The 25,255-nt window shown below is 43.0% G+C and overlaps 1 protein-coding gene across 4 annotated transcripts in view; it reads left to right on the top strand.

Moving 5' to 3' along the window:
* The window catches only part of CDH13 (cadherin 13), a 1,017,465-nt gene that overhangs the window by 873,650 nt on the left and 118,560 nt on the right, over positions 1 to 25,255 (top strand). For all 4 annotated transcript variants that reach the window (XM_055551337.1, XM_055551339.1, XM_055551336.1 and 1 more), the window contains one exon: positions 1,084 to 1,224. In XM_055551337.1, the coding sequence (XP_055407312.1) occupies positions 1,084 to 1,224 (141 nt within the window). The remainder of the gene's footprint in view (positions 1 to 1,083; positions 1,225 to 25,255) is intronic.

The following is a 25,255-nucleotide window of genomic DNA, read 5'->3' on the forward strand; positions in this document are numbered from 1 at the left end:
AGGGATCGAACCCAAGTGTCTTACATCTCTGGCATTGGCAGCCGGGTTCTTTACCACTAGCACCCCCTGGGAAGCCGCCCCGCAGTCAAAAGAAATAGGATTGGGTAAACAAGTAAAACTGTCTTCACCACAGTTTCCTTTAATTGCAAGCAACTCCAGAATCGATTCTGGCTGACTTCAGAGCCAAGAAGAACCTCCTGAATAAACCCCAGGGTGTGTTACAGAATCCAGGGGAGAGTTGCAGTCAGGAGCCAGCATAGTCCCATATCTCAGGCACTCTTCCTATTGGAGCTGATCACACCCAACTCCCCACTGAGCCCTGAATCAACTGAGAGTGTTTAAACATGATAGCAAAATATCTGTCAAATATTCAAATGAAAAATATATGTATTGAGGGATAGCAGTGTGGTATTGCTTTTGTGTTAAATTTATCAGATCTCGACTGGATTAAAAAACATCTTTCAAATTTCACATGACATAAAAGACTAAAACAACTCACAGTGGCATGAAGGAAGTGCAGTATAAACGACTCTAAACCTCAGTTGGTGCTTTCTCACTTGTAAAATGGGAACAATAAATGCAACTTAACATGCTCATTGAAAAGACTGACACTGGTTTCTGAAAAGCAGAGTAATCTGATGCCTGGTCCAGATTGTTCACTTCCTAAGGCTGTTATCTTTGCCCTAATCTCATCATCAGACTTAGCCTCATTTCCAGATCAGTCCTATGAGGCCACTGTGAAATGACATATAATGGATATAAACATCAAATGTGCAATGTGTACCCGAACCCTGGACTTGGAACATTCTGGAATATATCACATGCCCCCTTAAACAAGGACAGAAAATAGATTCCATCCCCACAGCCAACTCTAGTCCATGCATAAGGACTGTCCTGCTGAGAGAGACTCCAAAGGTACATCTGTCCTCCACAGCTGAGACTGCTGCCCAAGGTGGGGTGCCCTTCCAGGTGCCTGCCCTGAGGGAGGGGCACACCACGCCAGCTGAGCACAGGCCGCAAACCTGTCCCGAGCAGCGACTCCAGTCTAAATGCCATCCTCTCTGTTGTGTTTTTGCCTCGTAGACGCTGGAAAATCCCAAGTATGAACTGATCATTGAGGCTCAAGATATGGCAGGACTGGATGTTGGATTAACAGGCACGGCCACAGCGACAATCATGATCGATGACAAAAATGATCACTCACCAAAGTTCACCAAGAAAGAGGTAAACCCCTGCTGAGCACCCCTCGCGGTCATGGCTGTGATTGCTGATTAACATTGATTCCGTGAACCACAGCCCTGCTGGCTCCCTGTTTGCAACATCAAAGCTCTCCTTTGTGGAGAGAAGATGGTGTTTTGCCAGAATAGTTTTCTACATTTTTATCTTTTTTTTTTTTTAAGTGGCAAATACCAGAGCATTATGATTCAAAAGCATTGAATCTTGTTAAAGTCCATAAGAAAATAACTTTTAATGCCAAAGTGCCACTTTCATAGTTTTATCGGTGTTATTTAGTGCTGAATTATGCGAGTCCTATTGTGGTTTTAGCATAACAATAACTATTTTTTCAGCAAGTACAGATTGAGGGGCCAGACGGAACAGCAGCAAGAAGGTAAAGCAGATTTTCTTGGCAATAACTGGGCGGCCCAGGAGCTTATAAATAACAACCAAGTTAGCTTGTCTGGGAGAGCCGTTATTTATTTGCAGCTCCTGTGCTTTTATGATCGTGGATCGTGGTTGTTGTTTCCCATCTATTCCAACGGAATAGTGTTTGGGGACAGGCTGAGTATGCAAGACCGGATACAGCTGCTGAGTATGTGTCCAGACTAAGAAGTCATTGGCACCATACCTCTGAAGGCAATGTGACGGTCTTAGTTTCTTTGGGGGTCAGGACCAGAGCCAAGGACTTAACACCCCTCTTACTGACCAAGAGCATAAAATCAGTCATGGCAGCCCCCCGTTTGCCAAACCTTCCCTGTATATCCACCACCACCACCTCAGGGCTCTCCACCTGTGATCCATTGCCTCAATTGGTTGTTTGAGGTTGGCTTCATGAGCCACATTTTTTAAGCAATCAGAGAGCTTATTCAAAGCTCAGAGAATCTGGGTCTCCAAGGTCTTGGGCAGAACATGTAGCAGAAGTGGGATGTGAGCACCACGCCCTGTGAACCATGCTCTCAGCCCCAACACTGCACTTCCTTGCCCGCTATTGATGTTTCCTCCCCTCCCAGGCACTCAGAGAAGAGACCCAGATCTGGACTGGCAACTGTGCACCCCTCTCTCACGTGTCCCAGGGCCACCCCCAATGACCCTTCCCAGCCCCCTGGCTCCCCAGTGACCTCTGCACATCAGCAGCTCCGCCTGACTCATCCAGGAGGTGGAAATCTCCCCCTCGACCAGTGGCATCTTGGACACTCAGGGGTCTAACCTCAAAACAGCAAAGTCCACATAGCTGATGTGGCCCATTCTATCGCTCCCACAACACTGCTTCTGTAACTGCTAATATAGATTGCATATTATTCCCATGTTTCTCAAACTATGCTCCAAGAAATTCGTTCCACAAGTTGTATCATTGTAGAGGGGGAGGTGGAGGGAGATTTCAGGGTCAGAGAAATCTGGAGAGCACTGAGAGGAATGGTATGCAGGGTTTCTTTTACTACAGGGCTTCTGGGCACCTTTACAATGCTTTGTGTTTCTCCAAGGGGTAGGTATGGTCTGTAAGCTTTCTCAGGCTCATTTGGCCTGGGGATAATTTTTCCTGGACCACCTCATCATGTCTCATTGAGCTGGTGTTCCTAAGATATTCAATGGGAGATATTGGTTGATCTGTAAAATTTCTCAGGAACCTCTTTAAAAAGAATAACTCAAGGCACTGTGAAATGGTCAGTATAGACATAGTAATGACACTAGAAATTGGATAACCCCAATCTGAAATAAGAAAACCTATCCATGTTACCAAAAGGGTGATGTTAATTAGTTATATCAGTGGAGGCTGAATTGAGCTCAGCTTGTGTTCCTAGCTATGGGCTAAATACTGTGAGAGGGTCTTGTTGTTGATATTGTTGTTAATACCACTGAATTTAAGGAAAGATTTAACATAGATCTGAAGTAAAGTAAGAGACCTTGAGTAGCATAATGTATTCACCTGTGAATATTGTCAAACGCACAGAACTCTCTTCAAATGGACTTTGGATGATGAGCTTGAGATTCGCACGGGCAGAGCTGACATCACAACTTGTATGGAGATAAAAGTAACAAAACGAGAAAAATGGGAAGCTAGTACTTCACATTCTCTCTCTTAGATGTTAGATGTCCAAAAGAGTCTTTGCCAATGCTGGGCAAATCCAATTCACAACTAAATTATCTAGCGTGTTCCAGGAAGGCTGCTGTTCTTTGTCATTGAGTGGGGGGTTCATACGCTGTGGACGCCAGAACACTAGAGGCAGTGAAAGAGATGTGATGGGGTGAGCTCTAGACCAGAAAGGGATTCAAAGCCCACCTATAAGCCATGTGATCACAGCACGTCCACCATCCACGTTCTCATTTTGTCATCTGTTAGTGGGGCTGACCATAAAGCCCGCCTCACTGAGTTCTTGTGGATGTTAAATGAGCCGATGGTGACCGGCACTACTTCTTGTGACCTCGACTTCTCTGGAGGGTTGGTGGTGAGGATGTGGTGGTAATTTAGAAAGTGGCAGAGAGGAGAGTGGGGAAAAGGCAGTCGCGAGGAAGACGGTGAGGAAGGTGGTGGTGAGGAAGATGGCAGCCGTGAGCAAGACGATGGTATGATAAATGACGTCATTTCTAAAATTCAGAAGGCCAACCGAAATTCTTATCTAAAGGGCTGTCTTCCCTCCATGTTGAAAAGCTCCTATTTTCCTTTAAAGTGATCTACGAACCTGTTCAAACACTTCAAAATACGGGATTAAGACCCTCCCATGATTAAGGGAGAAGTAATTCTGAAGAAGAGAGGGCAGAAACTGTAAAACTCATCACTGTGGGAAACAGCAAAGACAACTGAGAGAAGCCTGTTAGGTGGAGAAGGGCTGGAGACTCAGTCCAAAGTTGGTCTTGGGTGTGGAAGAAGTCGAACAGGATGAACTCAGAAAAGAAAGTAACAGGGACCTGTGATCCTGAAGCTGAAATAATTTTTAGAGATAAAGGTCAGGGCTCAGTCATCCAAGAATGGAAACGGTGGTCATTCAAGGTTGAAAGTATCTAGAAACCTGTCCAAGAAGATGTTGTTTTATGTAAGTTTCTTCATATACAAGGACATTTCTTAGGAAATTCATGGAAATATTAATAGATGATTGTTGTCTTTTTTTAAATTTCTACTTTATATGATCTTTCATCTCCAGAAAAATGAATTTTTTTATCTGTTTAAAAGAGGAGTTTCAGCTGGCCAAAAATTACAGACTGCAAATAGTGTAGTGTTAAATGAGATAGAGGTGTAGTTTCTCTCACATGGAAGTCTCTGGGTCAACAGTGCCAGGCCAACATGGCAAGACCATGATATTGTCAATTTACTGTGTTCCTCTTAACCTTTCTTCTCTGCCTTCCCCAAAGCTGCGTCACGGTCCAGTAGGGTCACTGCAGTGCCGGCCGTCATGTGCATGTAACAGATAAAAAGAAGCAGGAAATGAGAAAGACAAAGGAGAACCTATCACCTAAGTAAAACATCCTCTAAAGAACTTCCCCAGAAAGTCAAATGACGTCTACTTGAGTCTCCTCAGCCTTCTTTATCTGTAAGGGATATTGAGAAACAACACCAGCTGTCTTTAGTTAGCAGGTTGCAGCCCCTGATAATATAGAGGTTGGTACTGAGGAAGGAGATGTTGTATTTTTGAAGTTATTTTAAACAGCAAATAGTGCATACTGAGATCATTTGTTCCCCTGTGAGTATTCACTTTGACTGTAAGCTTGCTGAAAAGTGAAGCCCACACCTCTTTTATTTTCTGTTGCATTCCCAGTTGGCACTCAACAATCCAGTACCTGCTGAATGTTTCCTGAAGATAATTTTAACTTGAGAACAGTGTCCTTGGGTGTGAGGAACCAAGTGCTGTAAATTGTTACTGATATATGAAATCAATCTTAGTCATTGATTTTCATGAAAATTTGAGTTAGAAGCACTAGTCTCTCTACGGAGAGTCTTCTGTGAGTTTTCCTAATAGTTTTTACACGTGGGTTTAACTGTTAATGTTTACTTGTTAGCTGTGGCTTTTCTAGATTAGGTATTTGGAAATGACTTTAGGGAATACAGATAAACTCTCCAAACCCACAGTCTGAATTATGGTTGAGAATCTCAGTCCAATTTAGAGCAAAAGGACTTGTCCATTTCTCTCTAAATTTTTTTTTTAAGAAAAAAATGTGTTATTTGTTCCTTATAGCATAGTTAATGTTCAACACATATTTTCAACAAATATTTTCACATAAACCCCAGGATTGGGGGATTAATTAAATCACTATTGATTTTCAAAGAATGTATTTGCAAATAATTATAACATTTTAAAATGTTTTCATTCATTTATTCTATCAATTGATTTTCAAGTTTTACCTTAAAATGGAAATTGGTAATGAAGACTTAATAACTTAGGATTTTTTTTTTACCTACTTGATGAATTCTTTTTAAGGTAAATATTTTAATGTTCAAACTATAACAGTACAATACCTGTAATAAAAATGGTGTAAAAAAAACTTAAAAGGCCCTGTTTTTCTGGAAACTGAGAGATGAGTAAATGATCCAGTTTTCATAAAGGGGTAAAGATAAATGGCGTAAGCTGGGAGTCAGCAAGTTGAAACTGAGTCACCAGCAGATACTTGCATTAAGTGACCAAGAAGGTACTGGGGTCCAGTCTGCATTCACAAAAGTCAGTGTCGGGCCTTGAAGGACTTCGATGCTTCAGGAGTCTTATCTTTTCTTTGCAATACTGGTTTTCATAATAAAAATATTGTATTAATTATTTATTAATTAGCTGCCTAATTCACCCCATAATACTTTTTCCTCTTACATGTTTAACTGAAAACTCTGTGGTCTCTTCTTTATGTAATAATTATGTAAAGACATTTTCTTCAGAAGGGGAACAATAAGTCTAATCTTTTCTCTAGCAGCGCTGATAGAAGCTTGCTCTGTGTTGTTGAGAGTTTAGAAATATTTTTTCACCTTTACTACATTATTGGAAAACTCATGTGAAATTGAAGAATTGTGGTTATATATAAGAACATCTCTATCAAGTTTCTATCATATAGATATATATATAGCTCTGCAGTGTCAAATGTTCTTGTATAAAGACCAATCTTTAAACTGATGACTCTTGTAATCATGTCACCCACATCATTGTTTTGAGGCAGTTTAAGATTTTTGTATGTTGGTATTGCAGGTAAATCACAAGAAATTTAAATCTCTACCAGTGTGTTCATTTTGACTCACTGCCTCTTCATTTGTAAGTTTATTAATCAAGGAGCTATTTTATTTATCACATTAGAACTTTACTTTTTTCCTCTAAATGAAATATCTGAAGCAAGATGTCAGGATAACATCAATGTACACACAAGTCCCTTGCATTCCTATACACTAACAATGAGAAAACAGACAGAAATTAAGGAAACAATTCCATTCACCATTATGATGAAAAGAATAAAATACTTAGGAATAAATCTACCTAAAGAAACAAAAGACTTATATATAGAAAACTAAAACACTGATGAAAGAAATCAAAGATGACACAAATAGATGGAAAATATACCATGTTCGTGGATCAGAAGAATCAATATAGTGAAAATGAGTATCTATAGATACTCCAAAGCAATCTATAGATTCAGTGCAATCCCTATCAAGCTACCAACAGTATTTTTCACAGAACTAGAGCAAATAATTTCAAAAATTTGTATGGAAATACAAAAAACCTCGAATAGCCAAAGCAGTCTTGAGAAAGAAGAAAGAAACTGGAGGAATCAACCTGCCTGACTTCAGACTATACTACAAAGCTACAGTCATCAAGACAGAATGTTACTGGCACAAGGACAGAAATATAGATCAATGGAACAAAATAGAAAGCCCAGAGATAAATCCACGCACCTATGGACACCTTATCTTTGACAAAGGAGGCAAGAATATACAATGGAGAAAAGACATCTCTTTAACAAGTGGTGCTAGAAAAACTGGTCAACCACCTGTAAAAGAATGAAACTAGAACACTTTCTAACACCATACACAAAAGTAAACTCAAGATGGACTAAAGATCTAAATGTAAGACCAGAAACTGTAAAAGTTCTAGAGGAAAACATAGGCAAAACACTCTCTGACATAAATCACAGCAGGATCCTCTATGACCCACCTCCCAGAGTAATGGAAATAAAAGCAAAAATAAACAAATGGAACCTAATTAAACTTAAAAGCTTCTGCACAACGAATGAAACTATAAGCAAGGTGAAAAGATAGCCTTCAGAATGGGAGAAAATAATAGCAAATGAAGCAACTGACAAAGAATTAATCTCAAAAAATATACAAGCAGTTCATGCAGCTCAATACCAGAAAAATAAATGACCCAATCAAAAAATAGGCCAAAGAACTAAACAGACATTTCTCCAAAGAAGACATATAGATGGCTAACAAACACATGAAAAGATGCTCAACATCACTCATTATCAGAGAAATGCAAATCAAAACCACAATGAGGTACCATCTCACACTGGTCAGAATGGCTGCTATCAAAAAGTCTACAAAAAATAAATGCTAGAGAAGTTGTGGAGAAAAGGGAACCCTCTTACACTGTTGGTGGGAATGCAAACTAGTACAGCCACTATGGAGAACAGTGGGGGAGATTCCTTAAAAAACTGGAAGTAGAACTGCCATATGACCCAGCAATCCCACTGCTGGGCATATACACCAAAGAAACCAGAACTGAAAGAGACATGTGTACCCCAATATTCATCACAGCACTGTTTACGATAGCTAGGACATGGACGAAACCTAGATGTCCATCGGCAGATGAATGGATAAGAAAGCTGTGGTACATATACACAATGGAATATTCCTCAGCTGTTAAAAAGAATGCATTTGAATCAGCTCTGATGAGGTGGATGAAACTTGAGCCTATTATACAGAATGAAGTAAGTCAGAAAGAAATACACCAATACAGTATATTAACACATATATATGGAATTTAGAAAGATGGTAATGATGACCCTATATGTGAGACAGCAAAAGAGACACAGATATAAAGAACAGACTTTTGGACTCTGTGGGAGAAGGCGAGGGTGGGATGATTTGAGAGAATAGCATTGAAACATGTATATTACCATATGTGAAACAGATCACCAGTCCAAGTTCAGTGCATGAAACAGGGCACTCAAAGCCGGTGCACTGGGACAACCCAGAGGGATGGGATGGGGAGGGAGGTGGGAGGGGGGTTCAGGATGGGGGACACATGTGCACCCGTGGCTGATTCGTGTCAATGTATGGCAAAAACCACTACAATATTGTAAAGTAATTAGCCTCCAATTAAAATAAATAAATTAATTTTTTTAAGATTTTTGTATGTTGGTATTGCAGGTAAATCACAAGAAATGTAAATCTCTACCAGTGTGTTCATTTTGACTCACTGCTCTTCATTTGTAAGTTTATTAGTCAAGGAACTATTTTATTTATCACCTTAGAAATTTACTTTTTCCTCTAAATAAAATATCTGAAGCAAGATGTCAGGATAACATCAATGTACACTATTCCTTAATTTTATCATTTTTGCTTTCTGTAAACCAACAAAAGTAGAAAAGGATAACTTTAAATTGGTCTAGGATTGAGTTAGTTCATCATTGAGTTTCAGTCTTGTGTGAGGGCTATCATGGCTTTTCTTACTCTTAGGTACAGCCTCTCTGGAATTCTAACTGAAATATGGATACTTTTTACAAGGGCTTTTCCACCTTGGACACCCTGAATTTCAGTGGCCTTATCAGCCCCATGAGACTGTTGAAAGCTCTGCTCGGCTTCCTGGTCTCATAGCAGCACTTTCTACACAGATTCTTAGCCTCTTGTCCCTGTGCCCTTATACTCTTACTCTGCCTTGAGAGTAAAAGCTTTATTAAGTGTTGGCTTTACTTCATTAACGTCCCTTCACAGCAGGATCCTGGATTCTCAAGTTCCAGCTGCCTTGGTAGCCCTCTAGTGCTTTCAGATAGGTTGAGGGGAGAGGATGTGTAAAGTCCATATGCTTGAGCTATCCTAGATCTGAGGGGTGGTCTAAAAGAAGCTTGCCCCAGTCACTGTAAACAGAGAAAAATGTGGCTTAGCCTTTTACTCTGGATTATTAGGGAAAGGCAGTAGATGCTGTGTATATGGAATCCACTGTAGCACAAAACTTCATAATATATTCATTAAAAACGTGGGTCGGAGAAATGGAATTAAATGCTTTGACAGTACTCACCCCATCTTATACCCCTTTGCTTCATAATCAATTCATTTTACTGAAAAGATTAAAAACTTTGTGTCTCCTCATTGATACTGATAACCAAGAAACGACTCTAACATGGAGGAAACTAAACTACATCATTAGGGGCAGCCTATGCTTTCCTGTTCCTTCACTCTTGAGTTGATATGAATATCTGAGTTTTCTGAACTCTTTTAGATCGTTTCATTTGTTGTTGGTAGTTTGATGGCCCCAGGTATAAAGCTAGTAATAAAGCTAGTAAATGTACATTGTGTGTCATCTTTTACCAAAAATCTAATTGAAGTGAATATATTTACCCACTCCCCCAGGTTCCACGCAATATATTTGAGTGCTTTAAATAAAACTCTCTTACTTCCAGGCTTCCCGGGTGGCACTAGAGGTAAAGAATCTGCCTGCCAATGCAGGAGACACAGGAGACACGGGTCTTATCCCTGGGTCAGGAAGATCCCCTGGAGAAGGAAATGGCAGTCCACTCCAATATTCTTGCCTGGGAAATCGCATGGACAGAGGAACCTGGTGGGCTATAGTCCATGGGGTCACAAAGAGTTGGACACGACTGAGTGATGAAATAACTCCTACTTCTGTACGAGTTTGTTTCCCTTAGGAGAACCTTTTAAATTCAGAGGTGGCCAGGACTAAACACTGACCACATAATTACACATTCTGCTTGCTCAACAGAGATTAATCCAGAAAGTCAATTACATATTTCTTAGAACATCAAACCCATTTCAATTATCTGACTCAAGTGACTTTTCTGGAAGTTGGAGTCCAAGACATTTTAACAACCAGATAAATCTTTAAAGATGATTAAATGTTATTTCAAATAGTCTGGACTCCCTCTTCCCGTGAAGCTTTTTATAGCCATTATGGTGAAATATGTGATACATTTTGCTGTGATGCTGTGAAATAACATAACTGACAGTTTTCTGTGTGGCTGAAGTTTTAAACAAAACCAAACATACATTACTGGGATCTTTATCCCGTGTTTTGTGTGGGCCTCCCAACACATACAGAAATGGAATATTTGGAGAGAATAGAACAGTGTGACTTCACGACACAGATGCCACCAGCCCCCAACTGTGCAAATGGTCACCTCACTCCTGATACCATCAGTTCCTGGTCCACCTCTGTGCAGGTCCAACATCTTGTCCAAGAAACTCCAGAGCCCTCAATGGCAAATCTCATTCCCAACTTGCCATCTCATAACTGAAGAAGGGTTAGTTGCAAAACAGCCAATACCCATGTCCCCATTTATCTTCACTAGGAAGGGGTGAGTTCACTGCTTTCTTCTCCTGCTCCAAGCTTGTAAAAAAACACATGAAATCATCAACTAAGTCTCCTGGAGTTCAAATTTCAGAGGCACTTCAAACAGCAGGTCTACAGCTGAATTTGTTGCCTAAAAGAGAGTGAAGGGAAATGGTTGTTCAAACATAAGCAGTGCTCTATAAACAGAAGCCATCCTCCAAACAAGACTCTTCCAGCTGAAGAAAAGGGAGGGTGTGTGTGCGCTCCCAGATTTAATTGTTCAGTGACAGCAGGATGAGAAATCTTGCATCGTTGAAAACACCCAAGTTGATTATACACTGTGTTTGTGATGTCGAAACACCTGGATTTGTTAAAGTGAAAAAATGTAATCTACCGTGTGGCTGGTTCTTCAAGCCTCCTGTAAAGGTAGACCAGACAGCCAGATGATTTATTGCATTAATCACTCCTTCATGATTATATTCATGATGTGTTGATCCCCATCTCTCCTGTGTGAACCTCTATGCAAATCTTGTGCCTTTGCGAACCCTCTGGTTACGCTCAGAGGGTCAGCAGCAACTCAGTGGCAATAAAAGCAGTTTTTTACTACAGCTGGCAGTCTCACCACAGAGCCACTCTATGGCACGGGGGCCTCTGAAGACTTCATCCATCTGCTTCTGCTCAAAGACAATATCCTCACACCAAGAGCGACAACCACAGAGCTGTAAAACATCCATTTTTTTTAACTCTATGAATGTAATATTACTACACCTCAAAATGCAGCTTGCAGAATGAGAATGCAAGAGTTCAAAAAGAGAAAGCCAAGAACAACCCAAAGGAGATGAAATACCCATGCCCACACTGCACCTGGAAACCATTTTGTGCTGAACAGTGTTAGAAACAAGAGCACCGGGTCTTAGCCTGGATGGTTTTAAACGTGGTCCGCTTGGTCACCACCTACCTCCAACTCAGACCACGCTGAAGTTCTAGTTATTCCCCCAAACTGCCAGGCTTTAGGATGCCTCCATGCCACTGCACATCCCTTCTCCCTGGAATGCCTTTCTCTTCTTTCATACATGGAAAGCTCCAATTTACCCTCTTTGTAAGTCCCCAAGTTATAAATCCCTTAGGCAGCTTGCTGCTTCTCCCTCCTTGTTGCTACCCATGCTGCGCATCTGCCAGCTCAGTCTTATCATGTTGCCTTTGAGTCACGTATTCCTTCTGTATCTCCCCAATACTGCTAGGATGCTTTCATATTTAGGGACATATCTTTTCCATCACTGCCTCTAGGACTTAACACAGGGATCACATCAAAAGTTTAGCTAGAGGTGAAATTATTATTCATGCGGTAAATCCTCATTACTGCCTGTTGAGTCTCAGCTTCTAATATACTATTAAATATAATTACAGTTTCTTATCATATTCAGTGTTACCTGTAAACCATCATGTTATGTTATATCCTCTTACATATTCTATTCTGTTCTAATATGTATACATCCTAATATGTACATATTTTACTCCAATAGTGTATAACATTCACATTCTAAAGTGCTATATACAATTAAGTTATTTATTCGCTTATTGTCACTCTCCCCAAATTAGAACAGAAGCTCCATGAGAAAAGGAACTTTGTCCCTTTTGCTCCCTGCTCTGGCCCCAGCAGCCAGCCCTGGCACATAACCAAATAACAGGTGAATGAGTAAATAAATTATAAATGTTGGATGGTGAGCAACAGAGGCAATCGGAAAGTGCTCAAAGGGGCTTTAGAGAGAATTTCATCCAGCCCGTGGTTTTAGACCCGAGGGAGGCTGCTCAAGGCTGATTGCAGATCTCAGGCCAGCCTCACTGTGGCAAAGAATACTGCTGCCGGTGAAAAACCCAGGCCCCACAGTAGCAGAGTCGTGAGGGACCCTGCCGTGTGTCGTTTTCCCGGGGTGCACAGAGAGCCCAGAGGGCTGGAGTTAAATTCCTTTCTCAAGTAAATAAACGAATCTACATAAACTCCAGAAAGCCCTAAATCTACTACCCTGCCAGTCAAGTAAAAAAAAAAAAAAAGAAAGAAAAGAAAAAAAAGTCACATTAATAAATAATACATAAAGGAATTGTTAGAGTAGAAACAGGCTCAACGTTTACTGAGAACTTAAAAACAAGAAAGAAAATATTCCACAGCCCAAGTTCTGTGTGGGTTCATTCTTCTAAGAGGGCTTTAACAAAATCATCCAGAATTTATTTTAATGTATTCATTTGTTTCCAAACTAAAATCTATTTCATATACAGGCTGAATATCAGTTTTCCTGGTATTGGCAGCATTTTATTTTGCTGTCGATCTGCCCAGATCTGAGAAGACAGGAATTTATGAGAAGTATCTTTTTCAGCCTGTCTTACCTGGATGTATACATTGCATATCAGAACATTAGACTGTTGCCTTCCAAAGTGCATTCAGTCATTCATTTTTTCCCACAAATCAGTGGTTTATTAGAAAGTTCCTTTTCCTAATTTTATAGCACACATATATATATATATATATATAAATATCATATGTGATAAAGTTAAATACAATCTGTTATGCTTGTAAGAAGAACTGTACAAAAAAGATCTTCATGACCCAGATAATCACGATGGTGTGATCACTGACCTAGAGCCAGACATCCTGGAATGTGAAGTCAAGTGGGCCTTAGAAAGCATCACTATGAACAAAGCTAGTGGAAGTGATGGAATTCCAGTTGAGCTATTTCAAATCCTGAAAGATGATGCTGTGAAAGTGCTGCACTCAATATGCCAGCAAATTTGGAAAACTCAGCAGTGGCCACAGGACTGGAAAAGGTCAGTTTTCATTCCTATCCCAAAGAAAGGCAATGACAAAGAATGCTCAAGCTACCGCACAATTGCACTCATCTCACATGCTAGTAAAGTAATGCTCAAAATTCCCCAAGCCAGGCTTCAGCAATACGTGAACCATGAACTTCCACATGTTCAAGCTGGTTTTAGAAAAGGCAGAGGAACCAGAGATCAAATTGCCAACATCCGCTGGATCATAGAAAAAGCAAGAGAGTTCCAGAAAAACATCTATTTCTACTTTATTGACTATGCCAAAGCCTTTGACTGTGTGGATCACAATAAACTGCGGAAAATTCTTCAAGAGATGGGAATACCAGACCACCTGGCCTGCCTCTTGAGAAATCTGTATGCAGGTCAGGAAGCAACAGTTAGAACTGGACATGGAACAACAGACTGGTTCCAAATAGGAAAAGGAGTACGTCAAGGCTGTATATTGTCACCCTGCTTATTTAACTTATATGCAGAGTACAGCATGAGAAACACTGGACTGGAAGAAACACAAGCTGGAATCAATATTGCCGGGAGAAATATCAATAACCTCAGATATGCAGATGACACCACCCTTATGGCAGAAAGTGAAGAGGAACTAAAAACCTCTTGATGAAAGTGAAAGTGGAGAGTAAAAGTTGGCTTAAAGCTCAACATTCAGAAAACGAAGATCATGGCATCCAGTCCCATCATTTCATGGGAAATAGATGGGGAAACAGTGGAAACAGTGTCAGACTTTATTTTTCTGGGCTCCAAAATCACTGCAGATGGTGACTGCAGCCATGAAATTAAAAGACGCTTACTCCTTGGAGGGAAAGTTATGTCCAACCTAGACAGCATATTCAAAAGCAGAGACATCACTTTGCCAACTAAGGTCCGTCTAGTCAAGGCTATGGTTTTTCCTGTGGTCATGTATGGATATGAGAGTTGGACTGTGACGAAGGCTGAGCGCTGAAGAATTGATGCTTTTGAACTGTGGTGTTGGAGAAGACTCTTGAGAGTCCCTTGGACTGCAAGGAGATCCAACCAGTCCATTCTGAAGCACTTCAGCCCTGGGATTTCTTTGGAAGGAATGATGCTAAAGCTGAAACTCCAGTCCTTTGGCCACCTCATGCGAAGAGTTGACTGATTGGAAAAGACTGTGATGCTGGGAGGGATTGGGGGCAGGAGGAGAAGGGGACGACAGAGGATGAGATGGCATCACTGACTCGATGGACGTGAGTCTGAGTGAACTCTGGGGGTTGGTGATGGACAGGGAGGCCTGGCGTGCTGCTATTCATGGGGTCGCAAGGAGTCAGACATGACTGAACGACTGAACTAACTATGATTGTAAGGATAGGTTATTTTGTTTTTCCTTTTTTCCTTTAGTTTTAAAATCAGTCTTCTAGAAGTTAAAGGAAATTCTGCCTCCAGGAAGGTGGAGAAGCCGCCAGAGTATGGCTCAGTCTACACGCTGCTGGGAAACAGCAAGAATGTTAATGCTGTGCTATTTAGATATTCACATGGGCTGAACTCATTCATCCACCAGCCCCCCTATCAGAAGTGTATTCCGTGAGTCCTCTGTGCCAGGCACTGTGTGAGGCTAGGGTGCAGGGTGGCGAGCACAGCTTTCCAGCCTCACACACAATGGTCCCTGACCTCAGGAAGTCACGACTTCAGCTGGAGACCACTGGGGACTTTCTTGGTGGCCTCATGGTCAGGATTCTGAGTTTTCATTGCTGTGGCCCGGAGTCAGTCCCTGGTCAGGAAACTGAGATCCCACAAGCCATGTGGCCAAAAATAAATAAATTATATAAATAAATAAGTTAATAAAATGGGAACAACTAGCCAGCAAATAGCTACGTGTGACCCTAGAGACAGGCTGGAATGGAGTGAACTCACTCTAGTAGGACACATGTGGGCAGCCACTGTGGCGTTCAAGGAGGTCTCCTCCGAGGAGTGACATTTATGATGACGGTAACAAAATACCGCACACTACATGGCTTGAACAACATTTGTTCACTCAAGGTCCACGTATCCACGGGGCACCGAGGAAGCACCTGCTCGTGTCTGTGTCTGTTTCCCAGTGATCTGCTGGCAATGTGTGGTGATCATAGCGTGTAGATGCATCGCCCAGTCTCTTCTGTTATCTTCCCGTGACCTTCTTTCTGTGTGCGTAAGTGAACGTAAAGAAAGTGAAGTCGCTCAGTTGTGTCCGACTCTTTGCGACCCCACAGACTATAGCCTGCCTGACTCCTCCATCCATGGGATTTCCCAGGCAAGAATATTGGAGTGGGTTGCCATTTCCTTCTCCAGGCGATCTTCCCAACCCAGGGATCGAACCCAGGTCTCCCGCATTGCGGGCAGACTCTTTACCATCTGAGCTCCCAGGGAAGCCCTGGTGCATGTCTATGCATAAATTTCTCCTTTTTATAAGAATGCCGGTCGTGTTGGTGTGGAGCACACTTGAGACCTCATTTTAGCTTGGCCACCTCTATTTCCAAGGGAGGTCCCATTCTGAGACACTACTGGTTAGGATTCCATCAGAATCCATGCCCATGGGGCTTGGGAAGACGCAGAGGGTCCACATGAAGTTCTGGAGGCGGGGAAAGCACGTCTAGCTCGAGGAACTGAGAGCCATCCAGTATGGATGGAGAGCATGAGAGTCAGCGGGGGATGTGAGACTGGACAGGAAGGCAGGGGCTGATCATGTGGGCAAGGCAGGAGGCTGCTCACTGGAAATGCAGCGGGAAGACATTGGCAGACACTACAAAGGGTAGGCCTTTCGAGACTTGGAGCCCCCACCCTGCTCAAAAACATGGCCATTCCTGCAGTCAGAGATTGCTGGGGATGGTGCCGCTGGTCACACATGACCCATACCTCCACAGAAGTGGGAATAATGCCCACAGCAGGGAACCGGCATTAGTGGACATTGATATAGTAGTTTTTAAGCTAATGAAGCCCTTCCACAGTCCAGTCACTTTCCCACCTACCACCCGGACAGTCCAGTGAAGAGGGCCTGGTTCTCAACCCAGTGCATGTGAGAAAGCTGGGGCTGGGCGGGCCGGTTCCTCCTCCAGGTCACTGGGGGACTAGATGCTGAGATGCTGAACTTTGGGTCTCTTTCTTCCTTAGCAAGTGTTCTGTCAATTAAGGCAAATGTGTGATGAACTTTTATCAAAAGCAAGACTGGCCATTGTGACAGAAGTTCTGCCTGTCCAACACTTCCTGGACCTGCTCCTGCATCCTCTTTATCATTAAACAAACTTCTAGAAGCCAGTGCAAACATCTGAAAGCACTTGCTTTGGGCCAGGCCGTGTCCAAGAGGCTTACATACACTCCGTTTTTCACTCCTGCTCCCAACCCTGAGACTCTCATTGTAATACCCATTTAGTGGATGTGGAGACTGAGGCTCAGAGGGCTGAAGAACTTGCCCAGAGTCTAGGCCCCATGCTCTCAACCCCGGAGTAAGCTGCTTCTGCACCGTGATGGGGTTAACAACCCTCCCGCACAGTGTCTGCAGACCCCATCCTCAGAGAACGCGCTTCTGCTGGCTTCAGCTTCAGTTCTGTGCCCTTGCCCTTCTGTCAGCTCTCCAGGATTCCTGGTCAGGGCTGTTCCTCAGGGAACATCCATCCAGTTTTTCTCTTTACACTTGTGCACTGGGAACTTGCTGAAAATGTCACATTTATAACCTCCGATCTCATCTCTGCTTGAACTTTTCCATTGTCAGCTCACAGCCTCCTGCCCTCCTGTTGCCTCGCCTGCCTCTCCATCCCAATCAGGACAGTGTGTAGTGCAAGCCCAGGACACAGCTGTAACACACACACATTTCTCTCCTGGGCTCACCAGGACAAGTCTAAGCTACTCTTTCTCACTCTGCAGTTTCTTCAAATTAAAAACGGGGAGGGTGGGTCTTTTAATAGCCAGTGAATTTGGTTAGTGGTCTTATAGCTTTATTTTGATGGGTCTAGTGGGCAAATATAATAATCATTTCTTAGAGCAAAGAGTAAATGAAAAATGTTTTCATCCAGAAAACCAAATTTTTTAAGCTAACAGTGATTAAGTGCTTATCTGTGGGAGACACTATTCTAAGGGCTTCAGGCATCTTAACTCATTTAATTCTCGTAACAGCCCTTTGACATACATAGTCTTGTATGTCATCCTAATTTCACAGGTGAGGAAACTGAGATACAGGAATGCTGGAAACATGCCACGCTTACAGTCTCTGGCAGGACTACTCACTCCAGGTGTCTGGTCCCAGAGCGCTACGCTGGACTCACCTTCTGAGACTTTACACATTGTTCTGGTTCTGTGGGATTCTGAAGTGAAAGAAGCCAGGCCCCTGACACACTGGTCTCCTATTTATTTCTCAACAACCAAATCCAGTGCCATATGTTGAACACAGCAACATTTTTGGAAATATACTGACATTTCCCCTTTATGGACCTCCACGTGCATATCTAATTCAAAATCTGCCTGCACTGTTATCAGTGGCTCATAATGGGACACTAATTATTAGATTTCTCAATTGAAATCCAGGTTTTATTCACTGGAGAATTCGGGCAAAACCCTATAAAGCAAGAAAAACTTTGGTTCATTAGCTAGGGTCATTTTTATACTAGTCTGCTATCTCCGATAACAATTTTTAAATCTTTTAAATTTATGACTGTCGTCACTGCCGCTCCATGATCATTAATGAGATAATGTGCTTCTCCAAGTTCACACATCTTTGTGCGCTTGATACACTTGTTCTGACTTAGCAGACTCAAAAGTGGCCTTGGCTTTCATTCATGCACTCACCGCGTGCTTGGCCAAAACAGGCGGTGAGCTGAAGGCTGGAGAGTTAAGGAAGGTGGGCAAGCCCTTGTCTGCCTGCGGCTGAGCAGGTCAGGAAGCCATGCATTTCCCTTCAGCTCCCACAGATCTCCCAGACAGACTTAACTGGCTGTCTTTGATAAGCGTTTTGTTCGGCCCCAACCACGGCATCCTTCCCAGCATGTGTGGGATTGGCACTGCAGGTATCCGTCTGGGCCTCCTCCAGACTGGAGCTCCCCGAGGGCAGACAGGGCTTCATTTGTCACCGTCTTCCCCTTCGGTCATAGAACAGTGTATGCAGGCAGAGCACAAAGAATATTTGTTGCATTAAATCAAATCAATATATAGCATTCTTGCCTGCCCGGCAGCTCTGCAAATAGAAACAGATGCCTTTGCTAATCACCCCTGGTTGAATGGTTTAACATAGGTTCAGTTCAGCACTGTAAGTCTATATATCAGAGCTAGAACCAGTTAGCTGTCTGGTTTGTAACAGCCAAGCCCTGGCCTCCCACAGTGCTCAGGTGAAAGCTTCAACAAACCCCAGTAAACCAAATTGACCGCTTGTACCAGCCTCACATAGGAATGGTCAAAGTATCTGTTTTCCTTCAGTTCTGGGAAAATGAAAAGACAAGTCAATTTGAGGGAGACTGAGGCTAGATGCTCAAGAAAATCTGCTTTTAATTTTTCCAGAGTTTAAGAGCCTCTGCCTGTTCTCATTTTGTAGTTGAATGCAGAAACCCACTTTGAACCAGCATGAGAGAATCCTGGAAGGCATTGGCCATCATCCCTGGGGAAGGAAGGCATTGGTCCTCATCAGTAGAGAATGCATTGTACTCATCCCTGGGGATGTCTAAGGGCTTTCAGAGGGGGCTGTCTCCAGGGTTTGGACAGCATCATCAGCATGCTATCCATGTGCCACTCTGTCTCCCAGCTCCGCTTGTCTGTCTATGTTGGCTTTTATTCTATGGTAGGCTCTCTCCTCGTAGCAGGGAAGATGGCCTCTAAGGGCCCTAAGCCTACATCCCTGTGGCTTATGTACAGAGGAAGACACGCATACCCTGTTCCTCAGACCCAAACACGAATTTCATGGGAAGGCTTCAATTGGTTGTATTGGGTCACGAGGTTAGACAGACACCGAATGCCAGGGAATGATGAGACAGTTGGCCCATCCAAGGTCACGTGTCCATTTCTGAAGAAGTAAAGTAAGGCCTATGATTGACAGCACCAATGTAACCCCACGGGATGGGGTAGGATTGTTCCCCAAAAAAGGGGTGTCCTCAGATGGAAGCCACACTTTCCATTCACACGGAACCCGCTAGAGAGAGAATGAGCTTAGCCCAGGGGTGGCCAGCAGGGCTGCACAGGGCGGTCTGACCCTGGCTATGTGAGAGCTGACTGAGTGCATCTCTTCCCAATTCCGTGTACAGCAACGTCACATTGGTGTCTTGAATCAGCCAGAGTTGGGGCACAAGCTACACATCTAGGCTTTTTCCCCCCCGAGGAGTCAGATGTTAAGTGTTCACTAGCACATTGCTATGTATAAAGTAAAATCATGCTTCCCCACCTATTGTTGTTGTTTAGCTGCTCAGTCATGTCTGACTCTTTGCAACCCCATGGACTGTAGCCCACTGGACTCCCCTGTTCATAGGATGCTCCAGGCAAGAATATTGGAGTGGGTTACCATTTCCTCCTCCAGGGAATCTTTCCTGACCCAGGGATCTAACTCGTGTCTCCTGCATCTCCTTCATTGGCAGGCAGAGTCCTTACTGGTGAGCCACCAAGGAAACCCTTCCCCACCTAAATATATTATAAATAAAAATTGTGTGTGTGTGTCTGTGTGTGTATACTTTAAGTCAAAACAATGAGGCCCTTGTGTTCCCTTCAAAGATCCATGGTCCCAAGAGATGCTTAATTCTTCTAGATTGGTTTACCAGTTCTGAAGTCGCTGATGCACCCGTTTGAAGGATGGCCCAGTCATACCCTGACCTGTGTGAGAAGCCCTCACTGTGCATTTTTTGCCGATTTGTACTCTCCACCTCCCCCGCCCACTGCCCCTCATGCCAGTGACTCTGACTAACAGTCTGTGACCTGGCTTCATGGTGATGGGACCACTCACTTCTTCTGCCCCTCTTGGGATTTGGTATATACCTCTCAGACCTGCAGGCTTCCCTGATGGCTCAGATGGTAAGGCGTCTGCCCACAATGTGGGAGACCCAGGTTTGATCCCTGGGTTGGGAAGATCCCCTGGAGAAGGAAATAGCAACCCACTCCAGTATTCTTGCCTGGGAAATCCCATGGACAGAGGACCCTGGTAGGCTACAGTCCATAGGGGTTGCAAAGAGATGGACACGACTGAGTGACTTCACTGTTCTTTTTCTCGGACCTGTAGAAAATAAGGGTTTTTTCTTTTTGCAATTTCTGTCACTCATATTCTCCCCCTATTTTGCCTCAGAACAGTGGGGGTGGTCATCCACAAGTCCTGAGCTGGAGCACTGCAGAAAGAGATGAGTCCATTGCTCCCTGCAGGTCAGCCCACACTCGTAGGTGAGCCGCAGGGTAGCAGGAGACGCACACGTGTGAGTTGGGTGGAGAGGAAAGCACAGCAGTCCAGAGCCAGGCTAGAGAAGGGCCTTGCTCTCACAACAGCTTTGCCCCAGCTGAAGTGCCAGGGAGCACGGCTGTTTTCTGTTTCTGGACTTTATTTGTTTAAAGTACATCTTATTGTAGAATTAGTTTCTCAGACTTTAATGAGCAAAAGAATCACCCGGAGATCTTGTTAAAATGCAGCTTCTGATTTGGGAGGTCTGGGATGGACAAAGAGATGCTCCCTTTCTTTTATTGTTTGTTTGCTTGTTTTTCCTGTGGGTTTGTTGTTTCTTTTACTGTCTGTTTGTTTTATTGTTTCCTTGTTTGTTTTCCAAACTGTGCTGCACAGTTTGCAGGATCTTAGTTCTCCAGCCAGGGATTTTACCCAGGCCCTAGGCAGTGAAAGCAAGGTATACTAACCACGGAATGGCCAGGGAATTCCCCTTCTTAGGCTTTTAAAATTTTTTTTTGTTGATTTTTCCACGCAGCATGTGGCTGTCTCACATTCTTCATCTTTGTGACTGTTTTAAGGCCACACTCATTGCCAGAGGCCCAAGACAACTGCCAGCCATCTGGAAGTGTTAAGACACAGACCTGTCCTGGGGACTTCCTGTGGACAATGTGGTCGTACTTGTGTTGCTGGGGTATTGCATGGAATAGACACAGAGATGAGGGATCTGAAAGTACTTAGAATGTGGTTGATTCTAGGGCATGCCATGTGCATTAATTACCCACCTAGTGTGAGCCAGGTCCTGTGATGGGGGAGTGTAAAGGTGAGTGAATCCACAGATGATATCTGAACGTAAATCATAAACATAGGGTTTCCTAACCTCATAGGAGTGGAGGGCCTTCCATTCTTTCTATTTAATTCACAACACCCCCTTTTACTGCTTGCTTGGTGGATGACTTGAGCCCCACTCTCTTCAAAGCTCCCTTCTGTCCCATCTCTCTTCCTGAGGTGCTGACGTTGTCCCGTTTCCAATTCAAGTAGATCCCATTGGAGAAGGCAGCAGAGCCGTCTTCAAGAGTAGACCCTCGATCCAGACACTGTCAAAACCCTTTAAAACATGTTCTTTCATTGGTCTAGTAAATTATCCTTCCAGAAACGCAACCTAAGAAAGTAGACATCGGTCAGCACAGGCGTATAAAAACAATTCCCAGAAGGACTCTGACCTGACTAATTTCAATTCTAGGCTTGGTTAACAAAACATGTTAATTGCAGAACTCTCTGGGGTCTCTATCTGCCTCCATCTGGCCAATGCCCACACCTTCGTCCTCCCTGTGGGAAACGTGGAATTTTTTTTTTTTTTTTGCCTTTGTCCCACCTCTGTTCTGTCTCGTGGATGAGTCACACCCCAGACCCCTCATCTGTGGGACTTCCTGAGATAATAATGTAGATTCCCACAAACCTGAGGAGAATGTCTTATTATTGGGGCAAAAACTGACCTAAGACAAAAACTAATTGCCCTCAGTTCTAAGACTAAACACAACCTCTGCACAATCTATATTTTTTAATCTACAAGGTTATGGGCTAAAGTGTATAATCTACATCCATTCAGTATTTCATTAAGAGACAAATAGACTACATTTGAGGTGGTCTGGAGATTTTGCCAGCTGGACCTGTGTCATCCATGCCAGTCAGCACAACCAGATTTTTTTGTACCTCTTTCCCACCTGAAAACTTGGAGGCTGATTTGTAAAATAAAATTGAAATTACATAGTCTGTCTAAAAGCTTTCTATGGGCTTAATACCAATTTCTGGAGAAAGTTTAATGATACTTCTAGGTTTCAAAGTCAGCAGGAAACCTACAGTCAGGACCGTTGTATTTTCCCCAATATCAAGCATAGGGCTCACATGTAATAAGAAACTCAATACTATTTGTAGAATGAGTAAAATTTCATGGCAACAGGTCATTGCTGGCCTATAAAAGTTCTCTTCCTTATGTTTCTACTATTGAGTAAAAATGATTTTTGTATGTATAACAGGCCAGACTCATTTCAATGGAAATATTAATCTACAATTGCTCTTGTACATGAAGCACCAAGTTCAAGGCAGAAATAGCAAAGCGGTTAACCATATTATTCATACCTGCACGATTTACCTAAATAGAGATTGCCCAAGGAAGTTCCATCAGCAGTCTGAAAAGTTTCTCCTAAGATTTAAAAATATATGTTTTATGGTCAAGATGCTGCAGGATCCTCCCAGGACTAATACATATCTGGCCAAGAAAAATTGCATTTTCCCATTTACATTCCAAAGTCTGAACTTTTATTTTATAAATGAATTTTCCCTCCAATTCAGAAACCACTGGCTGCATTACAAATTTTAATGCTACTATTATAGGACCATAATTTTAAAAACCCAGGGTTCTCCAAGGGCCCCAGCAGCATGCCATCTCTCCACTTTATTAAAATGAATGAACAGATGTACAATTTATTTCTACCAAGCTATCATCTAAATTCATAAGCTATTTCTCATGTGTCTGAAATCTACGTTGGTTTCCCATTTTCTTTGCCTTAGAAAAAAAATTACACTCCCTCATTTATCACTCTGGGGACATAAACGTGAAGTCTACTCTCCACTTCATTCACTTTAGACTAATATTCTCAGCACAATTTAAATCCCATCTCTTCAAGGCTATTCAATGCGAGTGAGGCAGTGGAACAACCCAGCCTCCAAACGGAAAACTCCTCGGCCATCTAGGTGGAAGACTGACAAGCTGAGTCACATGAGCTGAAGGAGAGGGCTTTGCAACGTGCCTTGACTCCGCTGAGACAGACTAGTCTACTAGTCTATGACAGTGTCAGTAACCAAATGTATTTTAGCTTCTATCTTTATAGAACCCTCAGATCACCCTTATTTCCCGTGCACTGACTACTGTCTGACTGACGATACAGCTGCATCGTGTGTTAATGGATGTTTTGCCAAGGTCTGAAGACCCACGTGTTGATCTCAGATGTCCTTTAGATCCCTATGCAGCCGTTTTTCTGGCTGTGTGAGCTTAGATGTATTACTTAACCTCTCTGAGATCTGATTCATTTAGCAATAAGATGGAGATAAGTGTACTCACCTAGTAATAAGGATTAAATAGCATAGAGCATTTCAAAGTCAAAGCCAAAATAGACCGTGAGCACAGTGCCCGGTGTGTGGCTCGGAAAAGGGGCCATTGTGAGGATGATAGCATCCCAGAGACGTATCCCTGCCCCCGTAACAGTTGGCTTGAAGTTACAGAGTACCCCCTCCTCGCCCACTGTCCCCAGTCTTGAGTTTGCTGGCATGGTTCAAGGGAAAGGGAAGGGAGGTATTTTGTAGCCAGCAAATGCAATCAATGAGTGTAGGCTGGAAAGGATACAGAATGAAGCCCTCAGGTTATCTGACAGAAGTCTGCTCCCTGAAGAATTCTATTTATGAGATTCTGCCATAACTGGGCAGTAAAACTGGCCTGAGTGTGTAGGTTGGCATGGAAATCTGCCCTGCATCTATAAATGCATCTCAGGTTTAGGGCTTTAATAAGATTCTGAGTGCCTTTTTTTTTTTTTTTTTTGCTTTCCATGGCCCTGATGCCTGGAGAAAAACATCCTGTTAACTTCATTTGCTGGAGCACTATGACCATCCTGTAATTTCACCCATGGCTTGTCTTTTTCCCATGTAACATTCTGATGGGGGGCAAAGGGGGAGGCTGGTTCTCCTGGTGTCTGGAAGACTGGCATAAAAATGATGGAGTTCTTTCATTTAGCAGAGACACAGCTTCACGTGGACAATGTCAACAGGGCAAGCTCCTCAAAGAGCAGTAACGGAGGGTAGGAAAGAGGAAAGTGACCTCAGGAGGAGCCGTGGCAGTGGCATTTGTCAGCGTCCATATGATGAAGCATTGCTGTGGGGGCCAGCTCCTGGCGAGCTCTGTCTGTGCATTGTCGGTAGCCCCCTCACTAAAGCAGCAGTGTTGCCTGCCACCGATGAGTTTGTAGGCTGTTGAGGAATTCAGGGCCCCAGGCAACTCCTTCATCTTCGCTTGACCAAACCATGTGTCAAGGTCACGGACTCTACACCCCCCGACACACAAGAAGATTTAAGGGGGACAGAGTAATAAGATAAACTGGTCCTTATGTCAGGTCTGCTTTGGGGTTTTGAAATTCCAGCAGGGAAGCAAATGCCACAGTCAGCAATGCAGTAAAGGCTATGAATTTTTTTTAATAATGACCCGATTCTGTCTCAGAAGATAGAAACCAAGGAGGAGACAAGGTGGGGAAGGGGCTTCCTCTGCCGAGTTCCCAGCTGTCCCTCTGTTTACACTGTTGGTTTGACCAAAAGGACCATTCTTATTACTCCCAAATCCCAGCTTTATTTCTGGCTCCTTTTATTT

This window comes from Bubalus kerabau, chromosome 17 (genome assembly GCF_029407905.1).
Source record: "Bubalus kerabau isolate K-KA32 ecotype Philippines breed swamp buffalo chromosome 17, PCC_UOA_SB_1v2, whole genome shotgun sequence".
Taxonomy (NCBI): Eukaryota; Metazoa; Chordata; class Mammalia; order Artiodactyla; family Bovidae; genus Bubalus; species Bubalus kerabau.